Here is a 22,964-nt window from a genome sequence, read left to right on the forward strand (position 1 = left end):
TTTTTTTTTTGTTTTTCAAGACAGGGTCTCTCTGTGTTAGCCCTGGCTGTCCTGGACTTACTCTGTAGACCAGGCTGGCCTCTAACTCAGAGATATCCGCCTGCCTCTGCCTCCCAAGTGCTGGGATTAAAGGCATGTGCCACCACGTTCGGCTTAATTAACATCTTTTTTCCCAAAACATGAACACAAGATCAGAGAGGTCAGATGGTAGGGAAAAGCAAAACCATTTAACAAATAATTAATGAATATTGGAATTGCAGTCAGTATCTCGATCCTAATGACCAAGCTTACAGCAGCACGGCCTGCTCCTCCTCCTCCAGGCCCCCACAGAAGGTGGCTGAGGTTCTGATGGAGCCTGCGGCATCACAGAGGACCTATTCAGGGGAGGCAGAGAGCAGTACCCACTCGGAGTGGTGCTTCTCACATTTATTAATGCCACATTGTAGTGGTACTTAGACAAGTGTACAGCGACAGGACATGTCCATCTAACACAGTTTGCTTAAGCTTAGTTGACACGCTTCATCTTGAGTGGACGCATGGAGCGGTTAATGATGGCCATGGGCAGGGCTGGAGCCTTAAAAGGAGAGGAGCAAAGTGATATGAATTAGGAAGCGAGAGTAGAATGCAGTTTGCTGTTTAAAGTGATGAGTCAGAAAATGCACATACTCCTTTTCAGTGCTAGAGAACAGAATGGGGGCTGGCAGGGTGGGCACACCTTTAATCCCGACACTTGGGAAGCAGAGGCTCGAGGAGCTGAGTTCAAGGACCAGTGTAGCTCACACAGTGAGTTCCCGGTGAGCCAGGTCTGCACAGAGAGCCCAATCCAGCCCTAACCCCAGCCAGGGTGGGAAGCACTTCCGTGTGACACATTCAGCACGGCTCTAGGTGTGCACACGTGACGCTGGAGCAGCTGCTCACCTGCAGCCGCAGGGAGAGTCTCCTGCCCCAGTGCTGGGCACAAACTGAGCAGGTGCTTTCCCCCAAAATCACATGGGAACAGCAGGAACTTCAATAGCATGCTCACCCAGCTGCCGGGGCCGCCTTAGCGGTAGACTTAGCCACGTGCTTCTCTGCCATTGCCAGAAGTGTTACGTGGCCCAAAAGGGTGCACACTGCTTTGCTTTATAACACTTAACCGCAAACTTCTTGATACTTAGCATTTCCACTGTATCTGACAGAATCACGGAACCAGGTGTCCGTTTCAATTCAGGATTCACATAACTTGTTTTTGCAAAGCTATGATGGTCCTTTTCGACACCCCCACCCCGCCTCCCAATTTCAAAAGGATGAAATCTTACCTTTCAAAGCTTTACTTCTTTTATCTAAAACAGAAAGGAAAAATCAGTCACACCAGTGCCCCAGAGTCACCTGACAGTCAACACTGACTGCAGGCTTTGCATACAAAGTAGGAGGGCTCCTCAGCACGCACCGCCTCTGTCAGGCCCTGCTCATGCTCTCTTCCTCACTGGCTTTCCTCTCCTTTCCCAACTGTTTCTTCTTGCCTGCAATAGCCTTTTACTTTCATGTCAAGTGTTTGTGTGCCTGTAAGTGGACTGTGCACATCAGGAAAACTGTAATATTTATCTGAGTCTGGCTCATCTCGTTTAGCAGGACAATCTTTACACATTTTCCTGCAAATAACATTTTTATGGCTGAATAAAATTCTACTATGTGTATGTTACAATTTTTTTCAGCCTAAGCATGTCCAATAAGGTTTATTTCAATTAGCTTATTCCATATTTTCTTTATCCATTCATTAGTTGATGGACATCTAAGGTCATGGTTCTGGGCTAGCCAGATGGCTAAGCAGGTGCTTGCTGTACAAGCCTGGTGACCTGAGTTCAATCCCTGGGACTCATATATAGGTGGAGGGAGAAAACCAGCTGCACACTTTTGCACAGGTGCTATGGCATGTGTACCCACATACACACGTGCACTTATATGCACAGAAAAATAATAACTTCATTTTAAAAAGTCACAGTTTCTTTTGTTTTGTTTTGTTGACAGGGTTTCTCTGTGTAGCTTTGGCTGTCCTGGACTCATTCTGTAGACCAGGCTGGCCTCGAACTCACAGAGATCCTCTTGCCTCTGCCTCCCGAGTGCTGGGATTAAAAGTGTATGCCACCATGCCCGCCCGGCAAGTCACAGTTTCTTAATAGATACATTGTGATTTAAAAAAAAAAAAAGATTTATTTACTATTATGTATACAGCGCTGTCTGCATGTACAGCTGCAGGCCAGAAGAGGGCACCAGATCTCATTATAGGTGGCTGTGAGCCACCATATGGTTGCTGGGAATTGAACTCAAGACCTCCTTAATCTCTTGAGCCATCTCTCCAGTCCACATTTTGGTTTTTTTTTTTTTTTTTTTCCCTGAAAATATTTCCTCCTGCTAACGGCAAATAAATAAAAGCATATACTTACCAGCACTCCTGATTTTATAAAGGATGAGGGTCATTAGCCCCATTCCTACCCAAATTTCCTGGTAAACCTGGGTATAGTAGGGCTTCATTGGGACCCAGACATTCTTAATAAGGCTTTGAAGCATCTGAAAAAGAAGGGGTAAACATTAAGATAACTGCTGCCACATACTTGACAAGATACTTTCATCACTTCTACCCATTCCCAATAGGCTCTGTGGAGCTCTCTAAACTCCTAGAACCCCCTCCAGCATCTTGCCAGCAGGTCGCCCCCACAAGCCCATCTGCCAGGAAAGCTAGCTCCAAGTTATACATCACTTTTTTGACCTTTCTGTGGAAACACCCATTTTTTAGCATCATTAGCATTTCAAGTTGAAAAAACAAACACACAAACAGGGTCAGGTGTGGTTATTTCCACAGGCAATGAATCCCCAGGCTTTTAACTTCCAGTGCCTCAGTCCTGAGGTTGCTGGGCAGCCACAGAACAAATGGTACAGAAGGCGGCAAATTGACTGCCCTCAAAGTAGTACTTCTGGTTACGGTTACAACTTACTACAGATTCCAAACCAGATACCCTCATTCTCAACCTGGTTTTAAACATCTGATGAATTCAACACTAGTCAGTACAATGGCCGCCCGGTACACCAGCTTTGACCCCTTCTCATCTGACTTGGAAGCCCCTGGGCTGCAGTCAGCGCCTTCTACGCGGAAGGGCCTGCTTTACACCACTACTGCACACAGAATTCTACTTCCCAGTGTATTCTGGTTTTCCGCTGTTGTGGCTCAGGAATAGCTTGGACACCAGACTTAATAGAAATTTATTGAATGGTTAGCAAAGTCTGACCAGTCAGGGACACAGTCTGGATTTGGGAAACAAGACGGTGATCCTGACCTGTTCTCAGAGTGAGTTTGTGAAAGAAAACGACCGTAGCCAGTAGGAAGGGCCAATTCTGTCCCAGCAGCTAGACAAAGCGTTTTAAGTTGAGTGGCTGGGATTTAGGGTAGGGGGCTCTGTGGACTTTCCAGTCCTCATCTTTCCAGGAGAAAGGAACATAGCAGGGCACAACATTCAACAAGTACTGAATTGTACAAAAGGCTGTTCTGAGGTCAGGCAGGCAGTCTCTGAGAACTTGAACTGAATTTCACCTTATGACCAAAATGGAGACTAAAGACAAAATGGCTTCAGTTATGCTAAAGATGAAAGGAGGTCTCAATAGAGGAGCTCTAGCTACACAAAAAGCTAAAGCAGGCCTCAGCACAACGGCACGCCGTCTTATAGTACCAGATCTGTCAAAAGCTCAATCTAGTCGAAGGCCGTGGCTGCCCTTGAACTACTGAAAGCTGCACCGTATTCACTCTGCACACATGAAGGGCACATGGGCTGGTGGAAGGGGGCAGCAAGGCAGAGCCAGGCTACCGTGAGAAGTATGTAGCAGAAGCACAGACAAGGCATCTGAAAATGGGGAGGAGGGTGGTTGCCATTTTCACCCACTGACTCAGACAGTCTCACTTGTGTAACAGGCTAAAGCCCAGCACCTCCTCGAGGAGCTGCTGTGAGCCATCAGTGAGTGAGTGTACGTTAAATGCAAACAGCACCGGGCACCCTGTCCCAAGTGCTTGCTATACATCATGTTATTGTTCAACTAGGGAAGCAGGAACGATGTGCACACCATTTAGGGTGTCACCCAGCAGGCAGATTCCTGGCCCAGAACCCACATGGTTTACAAACATGTGTAATGTAACTCCAGTTCCAGGAAGTCTTTTGACTTCCAAGGGCCCCAGGCACACACAGGGTACGTTTTCTAGATCATACCAAGTCTGGTCCATATTCCTGATCTCTACGGGAATCTGCTTCTATGGCCTTACTTCCTGCTCTTTCCCATGGGAATGAACTTAAGGTGAGGAAGGGTCTGAAGGTCAGCTGGCCCAGTGAGAGCTAATGCGTAGGGTCGGGCTACGATCTTATCCTACACGGCGTATCTAAAGGCTCCGACAGGGCTTTCGGATATCTGCAGCCTCTGAAAAGTTGTGCCTGGAGAATCCCAAGTCACCGAGTGAGTGGAGAGGCCTCTTTGTGAGACAGGCAAGGAAAGTATTACAGAGCACCAGTGGGCTAGAGACCTGGGGGTCCCAGCTCTGTTCCAAACTTTAGGTATTTCCTAAATCTCCTGTGCCAGGTGTCTGTCTGTCTGTCTGTCTCTCTCTCTCTCTCTCTCTCAAAAAATGGACCTCCTACTTGCTTCACCAGGGCTCTTGAAATATAAAGGACCCAGCACGGAGGTGGTGGCGCACACCTTTCATTCCAGAGCTCAGGAGGCAGAGGCAGGTGGATCTCTGTGAGTTCAAGGCCAGCCTGGTCCTACAGAGTGAGTTCCAAGACAGCCAAGGCTACACACAGAGAAACCCGGTCTCAATTAAAAACACTCCCCAAAACAAACAAACAACAACAAAAAAGGATCCAGCATGCACCTGGTGCACAGTAAGCACTCAATAAATGATCAAAGCAATAATGAGGAATTGCTATGACACCTCAATAGAAAGCAACTCGTCCTAGGCCACTGGGGTTCTAAGAGAGGACTTAAAAGAGTACACTCCCACACTCTCCCTTTTCATCTCTTGTCCCTGGGCTGCCCTTTTGACCAGTGTTACTGTGTTTGGCTAGACAAGGGACACGTCCCCAGCATTCAGTAAGGCTTCTCTTCTTCCCATCTAAGTCTCTCTGACCAACCACATTTCTCGGCAGTTAGTTTTAGAACCCCAGATTCTTTAAAAGCCCACCCTAACTCGATGGTCAAACGGCTGTCTACTGAGACTACCTATGCCTGCCAAGTTCCTGAGAACGACAGTAATAGCAAGCTCTATCACCTGGCAGTGCACTGGAAAGAGGGGCCATGCCACCGTCTGAGGTTTCTAATGCGGTTTCCCACAAGTTCGAACAGCCCTTGTCAAAGGCTAACTTGGAGGAAACCAGTGGCATAAAGAAAAGGCACTAACGTTGAAGTGATGATTCTTGGCTTGGATTCTAGCTGCATTATTAACTAGCTGAGTAACTTGGGTAGGGAAGGGGATGCTCACAGTTGATGGTGGCGTGCTCCTTTGCCAAAGCCTACTCTTACACAGGGCATCCATGTGTCAAGGCACGGCATAATGCTGGCTGACTGAGGTGAGCCTCCACTAGAACTTGGTGCCTGGACAACGCCCTCTAAGTCTTGAGGAATAATCTATCAGTATAAAGATTTAATTCACGTAGCTGGGCGTGGTGGCGCACACCTGTAATCCCAGCACTGGCAGAGGCAGGTGGATCGCTCTGAGTTCTAGGCCAGCCTGGTCTACAAAGTGAGTCTACGACAGGCAAGGATACACAGAGAAACCGTGTTTCGGAAAAAAAAAAAATTCAGAGCACACCCTCATTAAGTCTGAGGGACTGAAACCACTCTTCCCCCGACGCAACCAGGCAAACTCCAGTCCCTGCAGTCGGCGTGCCTGAGCCCCGGGCGCCTTCCTGGCGGTCTGGAGGACGGAGCCCCGCACTTACTTCCCCCGTGCAGTCGGGGGGGAAAAAGGCCGTGGACCCTCCTTGCAGTCCGCGGCGCGGGGGCTGACCCAAGGTCAGCGTGGATGGCGGGGGTCCCTCGCCTGCGTTCCCGGCATACCTTGGCCCCACTGCACCGTGTCCCGGCCCCTCTTAGGTCCAAGCTGCTGGGAACACAGCAAAACGCCCAAGTCCCCCTCTTACCTCCGCGGACCAAGGCCACAGGCCACAGTATACAACAACACACCGGGAAAGGTCACAGAGCACGCAAGCGCCGCGCGGGGCCTGCCGGGAAGGCGGAAAGAGCGGACGTAACAGAAGCCGACTGCCGGGTCTTCCGCGCCTGCGCACCACAGCGCCTCCCCCGGTGGTCGCGCGGATGCCGCAAGCTTGGATGAGGGTTGGTTAAAAGCGGGAGCAGCTGGGAAGGGGTGTCCTAAAACTGACTGCCCAGATTTCCCAGGGTTGGTGGGTTTCTGGGAGCACTTTCAGCGCTGACAACAGGATAGTAAATAATCGAGACAAATTGACCTTAATGGAAAAAAAAAAAAAGCCCCTTTTGGAAGGATTATGCCTTTAATTCCAGCACTCAAGAGGCAGAAGCAGCAGCATGTCATAAATTTGACTTTCAGGCCAACCTGGACTACAGTGTGAGACTCCGCCTCACAACCTAAACCAAAAGCCTGGTGTGGTGGCTCACACTTGTAATTACAGCACTCAGGAGGCAGAGGCTGGTGAAGGGTGTAGGGGTGTAGTTTTCTTTGTGTAGTTTGGACACAAGGGTGGTGGCCAGGGCTACTTAGTGAGACTATGCCACTCCATCTTTCCCCTCAAACAAAACCACCAAAGGAAACAAAGTAATAGAGACAAAGGAGGCCCTCTTGATATTATTTATTTATTTATTTGAGACAGGGTCTTTCTGTGTAGCCTGGAACTTGTTTTGTAGACCAGACTGGCCTCAAACTCAGAAATTTGCCTGCCTCGCCTTCTGAATTCTGGGCTTGAAGACCTATACCACACCACCAGGCTTTTGGTACTTCTTGCTATACCCTGCAGTTTTGCTACTTTCTGCTCTACATATTTGATTAAATCGCCATTCTGTGCATAGTAAGTATCCTTAAAATATGTAAAGTGGAATAAAGGCTTCTATAGGAACGCTAGGGACTGGATCTAATAGTGTTTTTCTTTTTTTAATAAACATGCCAGCTGGGTGTGCTGCACATAGAACCTAGCACTTGGAAAGTGGAGGCTGAGGATCAGGGTTTTAACACCATCTTGAGCTACATGAGACCTTGCTTCTTAAAAAACAAAAACAACAACAACAACAAAAAGAGCAAATGAACAAAAATTGTTCTTTTAGTTTTTAAAGAAGGTTTATTTTTATGTGTGTGAGTATGCAGCTGGTGTTTTCTACTTTGTGGGTTCTCCCCTTTCCTGGTTTCACTCCCTAACACTAGATAGGAGAGAAACAAGGATGGGGGGGGGGGGGAGAAATCAGGAAAATCCCTGAATCTAATTTCTTTCCCTTTGTTTCCTCTTTAACTATGGCTGCTAACAGCAACCAACTTCTCTAAACAACCAATAACCACCCACCTCGCCTCTCAGGGTTCTCGAATTTATGTACCCTCTGAAAAGCTCCCAGAATTCCAAATGCCACACAATCACAGGAATTATCTGCAGCTGGCAAAACTACAGTTCTGCTAGAGCACAAAGCAAATCATAGTCATCTGCTGTGGACAGTCTGAAACAGCCCCATATCCCCACACCTGGGATAAAACAAAAACACATTCTTATAATCTTTCTGGTTTTGTTTAGTTTAGTTTTGTTTTTCAAAACAGGGTTTCTCTGTGTAGCCTTAGCTGTCCTGGACTTGCTCTGTAGACCAGGCTGGCCTCGAACTCACAGAGATCTGCCTGCCTCTACCTCCTGAGTGCTGGGATTAAAGGTGTGCACCACCACACCCGGCTTCTTTCTATATTAAAAAAAAACAACAACAAAATTCCAAAGTTGTCACTATATGAGTGTTTTGCTTACATCTACGTGCACCAAGTGTGTGCCTGGTTGCCCTCAAAGGTCAGAAGAGGACACTGGACATCCTGCGACTGCAATTATGGATAGCTGTGTTCTACCATGTTGGTGGTGGAAATTGAACTTGGGTCCTTTAGAAGAGCAACAAAAGCCCTGAATCCCTGAAGCATCTCTTCAGCCCCATGCTTCTGCTTAAGGAACTTCTACAACCCCAGCAGAAATTGCAAAAACAAATCCACCTATTGAATTAAAACAAATTAGATATGTTTATTAAGTACCAAAGCAGAAGACAGACAAAACTAATCAGAAACACAGACAAGCAAGAGAAGACAGTGTTATGGCAGGGAAAGCAAGCCTATCCCACTCAATCCTTTAAAAAACACAGAAATATGCTGGGCGTGGTGGCGCACGCCTTTAATGCTAGCACTCAGGAGGCAGAGGCAGGCGGATCGCTGTGAGTTCGAGGCCAGCCTGGTCTACAAAGTGAGTCCAGGATAGTCAAAGCTACATAGAGAAACCTGTCTCGAAAAACCAAAAAGCCAAAATAACAAAAAAACCCAAATCCCCCGCAAGAAAACACCCCCTCAAACAACAACAACAACAACAAACCCAAAAACCCACAGAAATATTATAAGAATGTTTTTGTTTTAATCCAGGTGTGGGGTATGGGGCTGCTCTGCAGCAGCTGACTATGACCTGCTTTGTGCTCTAGCAGAGGTGTAATTTTGCCAGCTGCAGTTCGGAATTCTGGGTACTCTTCAGAGGATATATAGATGCTAGAGCCTTGGTAGGTGGGTTGGTGTTGGTCATGGTTTGTGAAGCAGTCGTGGGCGAAGAAGAAACAGTAACAAGAGGAGCTGAGACATCCTGACGGTGAAGATCAAACTTGTCCCGCAGAACTCGGTGTCCCTAACCAGCAGGAAGTAGTGGAAGGATAACGTCGCCCCCTTTCCAGCCCTGACTTTATTCAGGGATCTCTTCCTTTCTCTCTGTCCTTTCTCTCTCTCTTATGTAGTGTTAGGGGGTTTAAAGGGTGGAAGAAAGAAAAACCCACAAAATACCAAAGTCCAGACAGCCTCCTTCCTTTTCCCTTTATGCTCCCTTTTAAACACATTTATTATGTGGATGTGAGTGGGGAAAACTCACGCATGCCACGGCTCCCATATGGAAGCCCCAGGCACCTCTACCCACTGAACCATCTAGCTAGCCCTCCTTGGTGGTTGTTTTAATTTAGAATGCTATTATTTTATGTGTTAAGTGTTTTGCCTGTGTATATGCATGGCCTCAAACTCCTGTCAATTCTCCTGCCTCAGTCTTTCAAGTGCTAGGATGACAGGAGTGGGCCACTATATCCAGCTTCTTTCTTTCATGGTGTTGGGGATGAACCTGGGTCCTCGAACAAGATAATTAACTCTACAACTGATTTTACCCTCAGCCATACAGCTAACTGGGGAGTGGGGTAGAAATATTTGAAGAGCTAATGGCTGGCTGAGAATTTTCCAAAAGGGATTTAAAACAAACAAACAAAGAAAAACAAACAAGGCTCCAAAAGTTTTACTGAAACCAAGCAGACAGAAACGAACCGTCTGGAAGCCAAATAATAAAACTAAAGACTAGGGCTAGGGTTGCAGCTCAGGGAAAGGGTGTTTGCTTTGCATGTGTGAGGACCCTTGGTTCCGTTCCCAGCACGGCCAAACAAAACGATCCTAACACCTAACAATGCTGTTAAATAACTGCCCATCTAGTATTCTATTTATAGGAAAATTGACATTTAGTAGAGGTGAAATGTAGATTTGGGCAAGTTGAAAATAAAGGCATAATTACTAACAGGTCTGCAGTAAACGCACTCCATCTGAGAGCGCTCGGATGGAGAGGTGGGGATTCAGGGAATAACAAAGAGCAATGGCCACGGTCCTGCTTAGAAGGGAAGGGGCTTTGGGCCAAATGAGGCTGGGTACAACACTTGCAAAGGTTGCTACTTTAGGGACTTGACACTCAGGTTCAGAGGTCTCTGAGGCCTCGGGAGGACCACATTCTTTTCATCACAATAGTAAGATTTACCTTTTCTTGCTAAAATTCTCTCATGTGCACAGTGGAATTTTCCAGAGGCCGTGAGACTTGTTATGTCATACAGGGTCAACAGAGAGACAAACAGCTGCTGTCTGCCATTCAGCTAGACACGTCTAAGTGTCACTGTGGGGCTGAGAGAAGACTCAGCAGTTAAGAGCAGTGGTTTAACCAGAGTATGGCTCCCAGAACCCACGCTGGGCAGCTCATAGCTGCCTGTGTCCCCAGTTCCAAGAGGATCTATTGGCCTCCTCTGGCCTCTTCAAGCACTGCACTTACACACACTCATACATGTAAATAAAAATTTTAAAAAGTGTTGCTCGTACGCGAGCTTTTTGGAAAATATAGTGATTTTCATAAATAATATTGCCTGATGTCAAATGAGGTTTTAATTGCTATTTTAAATTAATCAATATTGTCTTATTACCCAGGCATGGTGGTGCATGCCTTTAATCCCAGCACTAGGGAGGCAGAGACAGGTAGATCCCTGTAAGTTCAAGGCCAGCCTGGTATACAAAGTGAGTCCAAAACAGCCAAGATTACAAGAGAAACCCTGTCTCGAAAAATCAAAAACAAAACCCCGAAACAAACAAAAATTCTTATTTTGAGCCTTGTCCCTGCAATAAAACATTCTGATTAAAGCAATTTGGGGAGGAAAGAGTTTATTTCAGCTTACACTTAAAAGTCACACTTTTTCGCTAGAAAAGTCAAAGCAGGGACTTCAGGCAGGAGCGGAAGCAGGTTACTGGGTTAGGATCAACTGCACCTGCTTAGGAATGGTGCCACCCACAGTGGGCTGGGCCCTCACACATCACTCATCAATCCAGACAGCCTCTGACAAACATGGCCACAAGCCGTCCCTCAATTACGACTCCTCTACTTAACTCTAGGCTGTGTCAAACTGACAGCTGAAAAATCATTTGGGCGAATACACACAAAACCCTTCTCGGTTGTAACCCACCATAGGCTGAAGCTGTAAACAAAAGCTCTTTAGGGTCTCCAGTCACTATTAGGAGTATAAAAAAGGTCTTGAGAGCTGAATCTGGCTTAAGATGTATTTCAAAATATTTTATTTTGGTTGATGTTTTTGGAGATAATCTTTTACTCTGTTGCTCGGGCTGGCAAATGCACAGCAATTTTTCTGTCTCGGCCTCCCAAGTTGTCAGCTACCAGGAAGAGCGCCATAGTAAGTTATTTGAGGACAAATTTCTAGCCAGGAAGGGGATCAATAGACTTTAAACGTAATTTCAAGTCCAAACACATTAACACATCTTTGAAAGTGTCAACAGATTCACTCAAAGTGCCTAATGCTGCATTTTGAGGCCAAAACATGGGTGAAATTAAAGCACTTTCTCCTGCTTTATGGAGGAGTGCTGTTAAATAGATCTTTCATGGCTAAATGTTGTCAGCTGTTTGCATCCCTATTCTCCCAGAGCGTCAGCTGCTCCGCAAATAAGCCAAATCTGCCTCAAAGGCCAAGGCCCAAGAGCTACCAAGAGTTTTCACGTGAGATCTGACCTAGAAACTACAAGCGCTTTAAGAATCCCAGATTCTAAGTGGTCCCCTTTAGCCTTGACCTTTAGAAGGGGACACCAAAAACTACCTCACTTTGGGGCAATGAGACCTTGGTTCAGTGACGGCAACAGGTGTCCATGTAGCATAAAGCTATACTCTCTGTAGCTTGTGGTCCAGCTGCAGCCGAGGTTAGTCCTCTAGGCCAGGCCGGCAGCAGGGGTGCAGTAAACTTTATTTATTTATTTATTTATTTATTTTATTCTCGCATATATTGCGTCCCAACAGCAGTTTCTCCTCTTTCCTCTCATCCCAGTCCTGTCGTTTCCGCTCCCCCGCCCGTCCTCCATTTCCCTTCAGAAAAGGGCGGGCCTCCCAGTGCGCTCAACCAAACGTGGCCTATCAAGTCAGTGCAGCGAAGGAGATCAGCATCCCCCTGAACTGAGCGGACTCCCAACCTCAAAACAGAAACACTTGCCTCTCCAGGTCACCTGACTCCAGCTGTCCCAGCAGGCCTTGCGCGGAGGCAGCAGCAGCTTGTGGGGGCAGCAGGCACGAGGCTCGAGGTCCCCACGTGCACCCGGGGCCTGGCCCCACCCTCTTGCGTGGCAGAGCCTGATTGGATGACCTCAGCGAGGGGCAGGGTCTTCTGGAACGGTCGGTCGTTGCCGCGCTCGGGAGGGCGCTTTTTTTGAGGCTTTGCCATCATTGGAGTCGGGCAGTTGAGGCAGCTCCCGGGCCACCGAGGATGTTGCGCAAACTCACGGTCGACCAGATAAACGACTGGTTCACCATAGGCAAGACTGTGACCAATGTAGAGCTTCTGGGCTTGCCGCCCGCCTTCCCTGCCGAGGCGGCCCGGGAGGAGGTGCAGCGCCCGGATGAGGTCCCCAGCGAGGCCCCTGAGGCCCAGCCACGGGTTCCAGGGCCAGTTATGGCCACGGCACCAGCCCAGCCAGCTTCAGCCTTCGGGAGGTAGGGAGCCTGGGAGGAGGCGGAGGGCCAGCAAGCAGGGTAAGAGCTCCACGTAGCCCACGCCCCCAGTAAATGGTCCTTTCCTGCAAGAAGCTGAGCATCCCAAGAGTTTGGTGGTTTGTTTGCTTGCTTGCTTGCTTTTTGGTTTTTCGAGACACAGTTTCTCTGTGTAGCCTTGGCTGTCCTGGACTTGCTTTGTAGACCAAGCTGGTGTCGAACTTACAGCGATCTGCCTGCCTCTGCCTCCTGAGTGCTGGGATTAAAGCTACGCCCGGCTGGTGGTTTGTTTGTTTTAATTGCCAGCCTGCTTTTTGTCTTTGTTTCGAAACAGGGTCTTGTGTAGCCCAGCCTTGGCTTCAACTTATTATGTCTCCGTAGATAACCTCCAATTCCTTATCCTGTGGCCTCTACCTTCCCAAATCCTGAGACTACAGGTGTATGTCCCCAGCCCCAGGGTCTTTAAATGTTTCATTGCAAGGATTCAGTGTGTGTGTGTGTGTGTGTGTGTGTGTGTGTGTGTGTGTGTGTGTGTGTGTGTGTGTACACGTACTTGTGCCAGGATACCTTCCTTGATAGAGTAGCTTCTACCATGTCGGCTCCTGGGGACTGAACTCAGGTCGTCAGGATTGCTGTTAAAGTGTCTTTACCCAGCTGAGGCATCTCCTTGACGCAGGTACTGCCTACCCTCCTCGGTAAAGATTTACATTTTTGAGGTGTGGGTGTAGAGAGAGACTCTGTGGGCCATTGTCATCCCCCTGACCTGGGCGCAGGGAATGGCTCTCAGGTCCTCGGGAGCACCGTCCCATGCTCTTAGTCCCAGCTCCATTTCTCCAGACTCCTCAGACTCTGATTTTTTGAAATTAGCTGTCGGTTTCCAGGAACTTTGTGTTGAGTTACCAGGATGGCCTCTTCCTTTGTGCACTTGCCTCTGTTGTTAGTGCACACTTGTGAGTGTGGTTTCACACGTGATGCACATTCATCCCCATCCCGGCACCACTGGCAGTGACGTCAGCGTGCTCCACCTGCTTTGACTGCTTCTCAGGTTTTGGATTCTTTTTGTTTGTGTCCGTGGTTGGCCTTCTCCAGATGCCATGTGGTTGAAACTACACAGTCTGTAGCCCTGCAGGACCAGATGCTCCCACTTACTATGTAGTTGAGGTTTGTTCCGTTGTGGCATTTTAGCATAGATTGAGATTCCACTGGCTGAGTCTAACATTCATCTACTGACACACACACCGTGGCTGTTCCTAAGTTCTGGCAGCTGTGAGCCAAGCTGTTGAGACATCTGTGTATGTTTTTTTGTGGATACCTAAGTTTTCAGTACATCTGCACCTCTTAGGAGATAACATAGCACGGAGTTTGAATGCTTTACGTTTAGGTGTCTTTGTAGAGGCCAGCCGAGGAACCAGATCCCTGGGACTGGGCATTGCAGGCAGTTATAGGCTGCCCAGTGTAGGTGCTGGAGACTGAGCTCTGCCTCTTTGGGAGAGCAGCTAGTGGTTTTAACCACCAAGCCATCTCTCCAGCTCCTTTGTTCATTTAAAAAAGACTTATTTATCCACCATGCATACAGTGTTCTGCTTGCACGCATACCCACACACCAGAAGAGGGCCCCAGATGTCACCACAGGCATCTGGAATCCAACCCAGGACCCCTTGAAGAGCAGACAGTGCTCGCAGCCTCTGACTCATCTCTCCTTTGCTCAGTTTTATTAACCTTTCACCTCTCACTATCTTTGGGTTAAGTAGCTGCCTTTAGTCCCATGAGGATGTGGTGGAAATTACGTGGAAGGCTACTTTCTGTTTAGAAGGGACCTGGATGTGGTGAGTAGAAACCAGCACAGTGTGTGCACCCCAGATCGGTGCCTCTCTGCTACTTCCACCCTAAATCCAGTTCCATTTGCAGTTGATAAGGAGCCTTTTGTTTTTAATAAAAAAAAAATATCCTAGAGGCAGTGTTTTACTCTTTTGCCCAGTTTGATCTTAAACTAAGGATAAGTGACCCTTCTGCCTTCCCCTCCTGTGCACTGGGATTGCAGGTGTGTACCAGCTCGAATGCCAGGGGTTCTCTGGCGTCTGTTTACCCCATGTTAGCTGGCTATAGAACCTCTAGGCAGCTCTCCTGTCTCCCCTCTTAGGGGTGCTGGGTACAGGTGAGTGCCCCTTTATTGCGGGTGTAAAGATGGAACTCAGGTCATCAGGCTTGTGTGACAAGTGCTCTTACTTGCTGAGCCTTCTTGCTGGCAGTGTTTTAATTTTTAAAAGTTGTTCTTTTTTCCCAAACTTTTTTCTTCTTATTTTATTTACATAGGTGTTTTGCTTCCATGCATGTGTGAAGGTGTCAGGTCTCCTGGAACTGGAATTACAGACATTTGTGAAGTGTCATTGGATGCGGGGATTTGAGCCTGGCTGGGTCCCTTGGACGAGCAGCCAGTGAGTGCTCTAACCACTGACCCATCCCTAAAGTTATTCTTGTTAGCATTGCTTCCGTCCTTGGTAGAGTCAAGTACAGCCTTTAGATCTTTGGGAGCTTTCTTTTTGGGAGGAACACAGAGTGGATACTTATATATTTTTTCACTTCATTTCCTCGAATTACTCTGGTAAATAACTTTGTGCCATAGCCTCAATTTAAGGCTCTACAACTGCTATAGGCTTCCCTGGGGAAAATGCATTGTTTTAATTCATTTACTTTGATACTGGACCTAAATATTTATTGACCTTTTCAGAAGCTAAAAGTATAGATTCAGTTAGCATTTTAATTGCTAAGGAACAGTTTTTAAAACTCTTCAATTCAGCCAGGCAAGGTGGCATATGCATTTAATCCCAGCACTTGGGAGGCAGAGGCAGGTGGATTGCTGTGAGTTCAAGGCCATCCTGGTCTACAGAGTGAGCCCAGGACAGCCAAGGCTAACACAGAGAGACTCTGTCTCGAAAAACCAAAAATAAATAAATAAATAGATAAATACTCTTCAGTTCTTTATGGACTAAGACTTGTTAAATCAAAAGTGAATTTGCAGAGCAATGAACTGATAAAAGGTAAGCATACCATTAAAAATTAGATTTGGCATACATAAAATTAGTTTGTCAGATTGCCACAGGCATTTTAACTTACCTAGAGAGGTTCTAGCAGTGCTTCTCTGAGTAATGCTAGTGCAGATGGCATGGCATTTCTCTGCAGCACTTTCTTGGACTCTAAACAAACATATATTCAGTGCAGTATTGTAGCATGTAGTCTGCATACACACAGGTATGTGTGTTTGTATGGTATGCCACTGAGAATGACTGCAGCTGCATTATTTAATCCTTAAATCAACAGTTTAATGATTTTGGAAAAATTTCAGTTAATCTATGATGATTTTGTAAAGGAAAAATAGGTTTGGTTGGCCAAGTGACGTGCCTCTTTTCTTTTAAGGCTGAGAAGTGAACCTACTGTCGCATTCATGCCAGTCAAGCAACAACTGAGCCCCCTCCCAACCCTTGTAGGTTATATGCTCCTATGACAGAGGCACCAATTTTGTTTGTTTGTTTGTTTGTTTGTTTTTGTTTTTCGAGACAGGGTTTCTCTGTGTAGCCTTGGCTATCCTGGACTCACTTTTGTAGACCAGGTTGGCCTCGAACTTACAGAGATCCGCCTGCCTCTGCCTCCCCAGTGCTGGCATTAAAGGCGTGCACCACCATGCCCAGCTTAGAGGCACTAACTTTATAGCAGAATCAGAAACAGGATGCGAGCAAGTACCAGGTGATCTTGGGCAACACAAAAGTTTCTGTCCGAGCAAAAAGGAAGAGAAACCTTTGAAAAATTGGTCTGAGGGGGCTACCACAGATGTGATCTGAGCATGGAAGCTTTGATATGTCTGTTGGCAGTAAGTTTGTGAGTCTGCTTGGAAGAAGTCGGGCTGGAGCTATACTTTTATGGGGTAAGATTCTGAGCCCAGTGTGACGAAAGCATGCAGGTCTAGTGGGGATGTCGAAAAAGAGCAGACTAAGCTCTACAGGGACCTCAGGGTCTGGACTTGAGAGGTTTCTAAGATGGATTGAGAAAAGGGAGGTTTTGGTGCGGGGTGTGGAAGGGTTAGGGGAAGCCATGGAGTGAGGCTGCCTGTGCGGAGGGGCCTTAGCACCCTGCTCAAGCATCTCTTCACACATTTTGGGAGTTGTTTTATGTGTTGTTTTCCACAGAACAGCTTAATGGGGCTCAGGGGGCATTGTCACCAAGTCATAAGAGATGCTGTATTCTCTTGGCCTATGGCTGAGTTCCTAAAGGATGTTTTTGAGGGTATGTAAGTGTACAGTCGAATGAGAACTGTCCTGGCCACTGTACCATGTGTATTTCCAGAGGAAGAGTGGCTCATGGTTTACACATTACCATCCTAGAAGAGCCCATGTCCCTTGTTTGCCTCACTGCAAGAGCCTTCCATCGTTGATCTGACTTCTCATGGTTCTCTGCTGTCACCGAGAGGAGTGCCTGACATGAGGCCAAGCTCAGTTACTATTTATAGAGTGAACACATTCTCACAGAAACTCACCTGAGCCTGAGTGTACGGGTGACTTCCTGTGGATATGCTGCTATTGGACATAATTTGAGTTCTTAATATGGCCTACTAAGCATCCCTCCATCCATTCTTGCCTCAGTTTACTGAGATCTACTGATGCTGTCTGGTCGTTCTGTTGTTTTTCTGTGCTGAAGGCTCGAGTCTCACTCTGAGCTCGAAGTTTCTGCATCTGCTCTTCTGAGTTGACTGCTCTCTCTCTCTGCTGTCTTGTTTTTTTCCTGAGATGGGCACCTGTTACCAGGGCCTGGCCCCATGTCTGCCCCTAGAAAAGTTTCCTGTGATATCCACAGCTAAAGAATTCTACCTCTGCTTTCTTTCCTAATTTCTTTCATCAAGTTCAACATCTTCCCCTACCAAGCACTTCTGGTACTCCCTTTTTTCTTACTTGTATAACCAAAGACCAGCATTGCCAGGCATCTTTGCACTTGCATGGGTTTCTGCCTTTGCTCTCTTCCCAGCCCAAGGGAACCTGAGTGACTATGAGATCCAGCCTGGGGCTGGAGAGATGGCTCAGTGGTTAAGAGATCCAGCCTGGGTGGGTAGTCCTGTCACCTGCTGACATAGAAAATGCTAGTTGCTGAAGAGCTTGCTATGTGTGTGCTAGATGAAGTGTGTGGGTGGGTGTGCGTGGGTGTTGTGGGCATGCTATGGTACATGTGTGGAGGTCAGTACAACTCACAGGAGTCAGTTCTTTGGTTCTACTTTCTGGGTTCCAGGGATCAAACTCAGGGAGTCAGGCTTTGTGTCCGGTGCCTTACCTGCTGACCACTTCCCTGCCCTACTTTTATATTTATTTGTTTATTGGCCTGGAGCTTACCAAGTAGGCTACCCTGGGTGGCCAGCAAACCCCAGGAATCCACCTGGCTCTGTCTTCTCATATTTGGTTTTAGAGTGGGTGCTACCATGCTCGGCTGTTTTATGTGTTCAAGGTCAGGGCTGCAGGCTTGCAAGCTCTGTACCAGCTGAACCATTTTCTGGCTTTGTTCCCTTCAACCCTTGAATTTTATTCTTTTAGGAAACAAACAAACCTGGAGACTTTGGTTTTGAGTTTGTTGATTTTGTGCTACCTGTAAGCATCCAGGACAGTGTGTCAGATAGGCAACTGCTATCTCAATTTGGACCACAGAAGGTGCCTTGGGGTTGGGTCTAACAGGCTGCATGCGATTTCAGCTCTGTTCGTTACCTTGTACTTGGCAAAGCACTGAACTTATCTGAGTTGTTTGCCCCTTTGTCAAGTGAGAATAACATCTCAGCTATACAAGGTTTGGATTAAATGAGAGGTTATGCACATGCACAGTACCCAGATTGTAGAATTACTTTAGCATTGCTAAATGGATTGGTCTGGCTAGCAATGATGACTTTGAGAGTTTGTTGAGTAAAGTACTGTATACCTGTTTTTCTGTGGATGAGCTTATTTTCTCTCTTCCCTAGTTAAAGATTTTAGCTTCTGTGTCCAGACTATTTTCAATAAAGCACACCCCAGTGGTCTTAACTACTGTACACACATGTATGCACTAATGAACAGATTTAACCTTAATTCCTTTGCTAAATTTGGGTATTGTAAATAGCTAGAGGTATAAAACATGGATTTGTTTAACCATAATTAGGAATCAGATTGTAGGCAGTCCTTGTGAGCTGCTATGAGGTTCTGTTGGATCTGAGTCAAAACTCAAAGAATGAGTGTGACATTTTCCTTTCCTTTCCTTTTCTTTCTTTCTTTCTGGGTGGGGGGATGGCTTGGCTAGAGCCACAGTATACCTTTCTGTACTCTGGGCTTCTTCATCTGCCTTTGCATAGCTTGCTGCCTCCAGGCTGACCTCCAATCCTAGCTCAAAGGGCGTGATTCTTAAACTCCTACCTATGACTAATGAACTGCTCTCAAAAAATAGTCAGGAGAAAGCATTGGTATGCTTTTAAATTGGAGATTGTTTTCTTGCTCCTGGCCCCTTCCCTTGTTCCCATGGAGGGTGACATCTCGTAATGGATGTTAGCTTCATTTCAATATTGCGTTGTAAGGAGACATTTACATTAATCATTTATTCTACACATGGACTCTCTTAGTAAAAGTCAAGGTTAATTAAGTTTCACAGAGAATATGTCAAACTTCATATTAAATTTCTTTAGTTCTGTGACATGTTGTATAAGAAAATACTTAAAACATTTAGGTAACATTTTAGTTAAAAGCATACTTTTCAAGGAAAATATTGACTATTTAGAGTGGTTAGAAAACAATACTGCTTACACCAGGTTGGCAGCACAGGAATTTCGACCTCTGACCTTGTAGCAAAGAAACTTGGGGTTATATCACTGTTCTTGTTAGTGCTGAGAGTTCCGACTGTGAGGCAGGTGGTCCTGTAAGTCCTCAACTTGATGGGTTGTAGTATGGCAGGTCCCATACTCTGTGTGAGCCGGACGGAAACCTGTTCTTGGCATTTCTGTCTACATAACTTGAAATCGTGGGTATTTCATCCTTGTCTGGCCTCTCAGAGCTTTCACCTGGGAGTGCAGGGGCAGGGGGCCAGGCGATGCTAGCATCCCACAGAGCAGCGTGATGGCTGCCTCTGTCAGGAGTGCTGAGGAAGTCTTTCAGAACTTGCTTGAAGATGTAGACAATTTCCCAGGGAAGAACATCGTTTTCTGCCAGAAGTTCTCGAAATCTAAGGGGGGACAGGGATGGGCATTTAGAAATTTCTTTTCTTGTATTCAGTCTCCCAGATGCAGCTTACAGATGAATTGTGTGCTAGGCACTTACTTTTGAATAACAGGAAAGTATCACAGTTAAGCTTCTACTGAAGAAACTTTGATTGTAATTAAAGTAAACTTCTACCAGTAAACTCTCCAGACGTATGCCGGGTTTTACCAGACAGGCATCCGTTACATGTGGTTAAAGAGTTTATGGACTGGGGCAGTTTCTATTTAAAGGAGGAGCGAGAATCTCGAGTGCGAGTTACCTGCTGAGGACAGCTCCGGTGTGGCACGGCTGCAGCTGTGAGCAGAGAACTTCCAGTTGTCTTTGCTCGGGAGCTGGGATTGTCAGGTGAGGGTTCTGGGAGTTTCTCAGCCAGCTGTAGTCCACGCCCGTTGTCTTCCCTTTCTGGTCATTGCCGATCTCCTGCAGTAATCTCCCACGCTCCTTTAGGTGCCATTTTAGTTCCCGAAGCAGAGTCTTGGCCACCACACTCGAGCCCGCACAGTGTGTGTGTGTGTAGGAATCATTTCTCGGCCATTTCACCCAGCTAAAAAGTGGCATTTTTAGCCTGTGGAGACATTTATTTGCATAGATTTTAATGGTTTTTATTAGTGAATGTTTTTGTGTAATATTACCAGAAAAGAACATGATTTTTTCATTTGTTAGACATGCAGGTCAAAATAAGATTAGATCATGGATTAAAGTCTTTCCATTTCTAACTAGGTCAGTGCTAAAACCCAAGCTTTGAAAATACTTAGATAAAATTAAGCAGAAATTAACTAAAATCAAATAATACAAATTGGACAATTTCTGAAAATAACACCTGCTAATAAAAATTTTTAAGGGCTTTACAATATCACTGTCTTACAGTGCTGTCTGCGAACTCATTCTTTGTACAGGAAACGCAAAGCTTACCTGCTGAGTTGTGGGTCTCTGGGATTGTTGTCAGAGAGTTTGCTTGAATAGAAGGTGAAGCTGCGTCTTACTCAAGCGGGGCGCATTCTCCCGGAGGTGTCCTCTGCTGAAGGAATGTGTCTCCTCATTTACCCGCTGGAACTGTGTTTGAAACAAACAACTTTCAGTGTTAGGAATGAGGTTCTGTTGTCTTCATTGGAGAGAGTGCTCACTAAATCTCCTTGTTGTAACTAAGCTAAATATATATATATATATTTATATTTATTTCATCTTCACAAATTATATAATCGTCTACCTTTTGAATGTAGCTTATTTTGTTTGAAAAAGATGCCGGCAGCTATGGATGCTGGTTATAAATGCATGCTGCAGCGTCTCTAGAAATGGAGTGAAAAGCAGGTGTCTGAGGCACCACAGATGCTCCTAGCTGAGGGGAAGACTGTCGCATGATGTGATGCTTTGCTGTGCATAGCTGTGGGTCACAGTTCCGTGCTGTATTTTTATGCCTGTAGAGCTCTAAAAATAACCACACTGCTTTTATTCTTCAGCTTAACTTTGAGGCCATTTGGAAGCCAGGTCACTGTCCCTTCTAATGAAAGCAGGAAAAATAGATCAAACCTGATCAAATATATGCAAAATAATACTCTGTGAAAGCTTATTGTAACTGAGCATAATGGGTGAAGCGTGCTGGCATCGGTCATGTGTGAGATAGATAGCAAAAATCACATTCTACATTCATTTATTGCTTATAAAATAGCAAATCTGTATATTGAAGCAAGTTGAAATGCTAGAGGATATTAAAACACTTAGGTAGATGACTATAGTGTATGTTTGATAATCCCAGCGATGAGTCGTCAGCGCAAGTAGAGATGTGAAAAAGAACAAAGTTAAGAATAGAATTGTAGAGGGCGGGGTGCAGCTTAGCGGGTAGAGTGCTTGCCGGGTGTGTGCGAAGCCCTGAGTTCTGTCGGTAGCCCTGCACAAACCAGGCGGAAGTAGTACATTCTAGTAACCTCAGCACTCACGGCGTGGAGGAAGGAGAATCGAAGTCCACGGTCACCCATGACTACGTGAGCTCTATTCTAAGAGGGACTGATGAACATTTACCAGCACTGCTTAGGTGAACACTGGTGAGCCTTGGACTTTGCTATACAGTTTCTACTTAGATGCTTGTCTCGCCAGACAGCGGCTAGAGTTTAAAAGGTGCTTTGCTTCTTGGTTTTCAGTGAGGTAATGACATTGTAGCTTTTCCTTTTATAGTCTTTATTTCTTCTGTTGCTTTTTTCCCCTAACAAACCAAGAATAATAGACATTGTTTACATCAGACCTGTGTGCCATGTGTGATCAAGAGTGACATGTGTGGTCACGCTGCAGCTCCTGTTATGTCTGGGAAAGGCCACGCGTCAGGATTCGTTATCCTCAGTCCGAAGGCTTTCACATTACATTGCCTGAGGAAGTGGGAGAAAGAAAGGAGGGAAGTTTATTGTGACAGAATGTCCTTCCAGATTAAAAACTAAACTTGTACAAATCATGCAGCTTTTTCCTTTGAACAGCTTTGTTACTCTTAAAACAAAACAAAACAAAACAAAACAAAAAAACCCTTCCTATGAAGTGTTAACAAAAATCCCACATGCAGCGGAGGAGAACACACCTGATTTCCGTGAAGGTCCTCTTCAGTCTTCCAGCTCTGCCCCGCCCAGCTTCCCTGTGGACTCACCAGTGCTAAGCACAGCTGCGCCCCCTTCCTGCCCCTCAGCTTTGCTTTGTTTTGAGACAGGGTCTCACTGTGTAGCCCTGGCTGTCCTGGAACTTAACACGCAGACCAGCCTGGTGTGAAACACAGAGACCTACCTGCCTCTGCCTCCTGAGACCTGGGATCAAAGCATCCTGCATCCTGCCCCAGATTTAGATGCACTGACTTCCCCCCCCCCCCCCCCAACCCGCCCAGTCTCTCTCTCTCTTTCTCTCTCTCCAGTGATCCCTCTTGCCTCTGCCTCCCAAGTGCTGGGATTAAAGGTGTGCGCCACCATCGCCTGGGGGTGTACTGACTTCGCAAATGTTTATTCCTCTCTTATTTATTTGTAGCTACTGTCCAATCTAGGTTTTTTTTGTTTGTTTTTAATCTCAACTCTTTTTTTTTTCTTCAACATTTTCTCCCTTGGGCCTACTCATCTTTGAACTTGTTCTAGTTCTGCCTTCCCCAGTTTTAAAATACTTTCTGATTAAATTCTACTATGTGTCCTTGTTGGTGTTCAGTTGCTCAGCAGATATTTACTGC

The 22,964-nt window shown here is 46.3% G+C and overlaps 2 protein-coding genes across 2 annotated transcripts; both read right to left on the reverse strand.

Moving 5' to 3' along the window:
• Positions 1-287: 287 nt before the first annotated feature.
• On the reverse strand, positions 288-6,291 carry Atp5mj (ATP synthase membrane subunit j). Its single transcript, XM_051152458.1, has 4 exons — positions 6,156-6,291; positions 2,424-2,547; positions 1,299-1,322; positions 288-355 (listed from the first exon to the last, which is right to left on the reverse strand). Exons 2-4 carry the CDS (start codon positions 2,545-2,547, stop codon positions 288-290), a joined length of 216 nt encoding a protein of 71 aa, XP_051008415.1. The 5' UTR covers positions 6,156-6,291.
• A 12,832-nt stretch (positions 6,292-19,123) lies between these two features.
• Positions 19,124-20,425, reverse strand: Rd3l (RD3 like). Its single transcript, XM_051152108.1, has 2 exons — positions 20,037-20,425; positions 19,124-19,742 (listed from the first exon to the last, which is right to left on the reverse strand). Exons 1-2 carry the CDS (start codon positions 20,420-20,422, stop codon positions 19,448-19,450), a joined length of 681 nt encoding a protein of 226 aa, XP_051008065.1. The 5' UTR covers positions 20,423-20,425; the 3' UTR covers positions 19,124-19,447.
• Positions 20,426-22,964: the final 2,539 nt, after the last annotated feature.

Source organism: Acomys russatus, chromosome 1, assembly GCF_903995435.1.
Source record: "Acomys russatus chromosome 1, mAcoRus1.1, whole genome shotgun sequence".
NCBI classification, from domain to species: domain Eukaryota; kingdom Metazoa; phylum Chordata; class Mammalia; order Rodentia; family Muridae; genus Acomys; species Acomys russatus.

What these genes read in the sequence shown, in the direction of transcription:
- Rd3l (XM_051152108.1), bottom strand. Translation starts at nt 20,422, where the DNA reads ATGTTCTTTTCTGGTAATATTACACAAAAACATTCACTAATAAAAACC. An exon ending in ACCGGAGCTGTCCTCAGCAG is followed by an intron (nt 19,743 to 20,036) that starts GTAACTCGCACT and finishes GTCCCCCCTTAG; the next exon opens with ATTTCGAGAACTTCTGGCAG.
- Atp5mj (XM_051152458.1), bottom strand. Translation starts at nt 2,547, where the DNA reads ATGCTTCAAAGCCTTATTAAGAATGTCTGGGTCCCAATGAAGCCCTAC. An exon ending in TTATAAAATCAGGAGTGCTG is followed by an intron (nt 1,323 to 2,423) that starts GTAAGTATATGC and finishes TTTCTGTTTTAG; the next exon opens with ATAAAAGAAGTAAAGCTTTG. An exon ending in AAGAAGTAAAGCTTTGAAAG is followed by an intron (nt 356 to 1,298) that starts GTAAGATTTCAT and finishes GTGATGCCGCAG; the next exon opens with GCTCCATCAGAACCTCAGCC.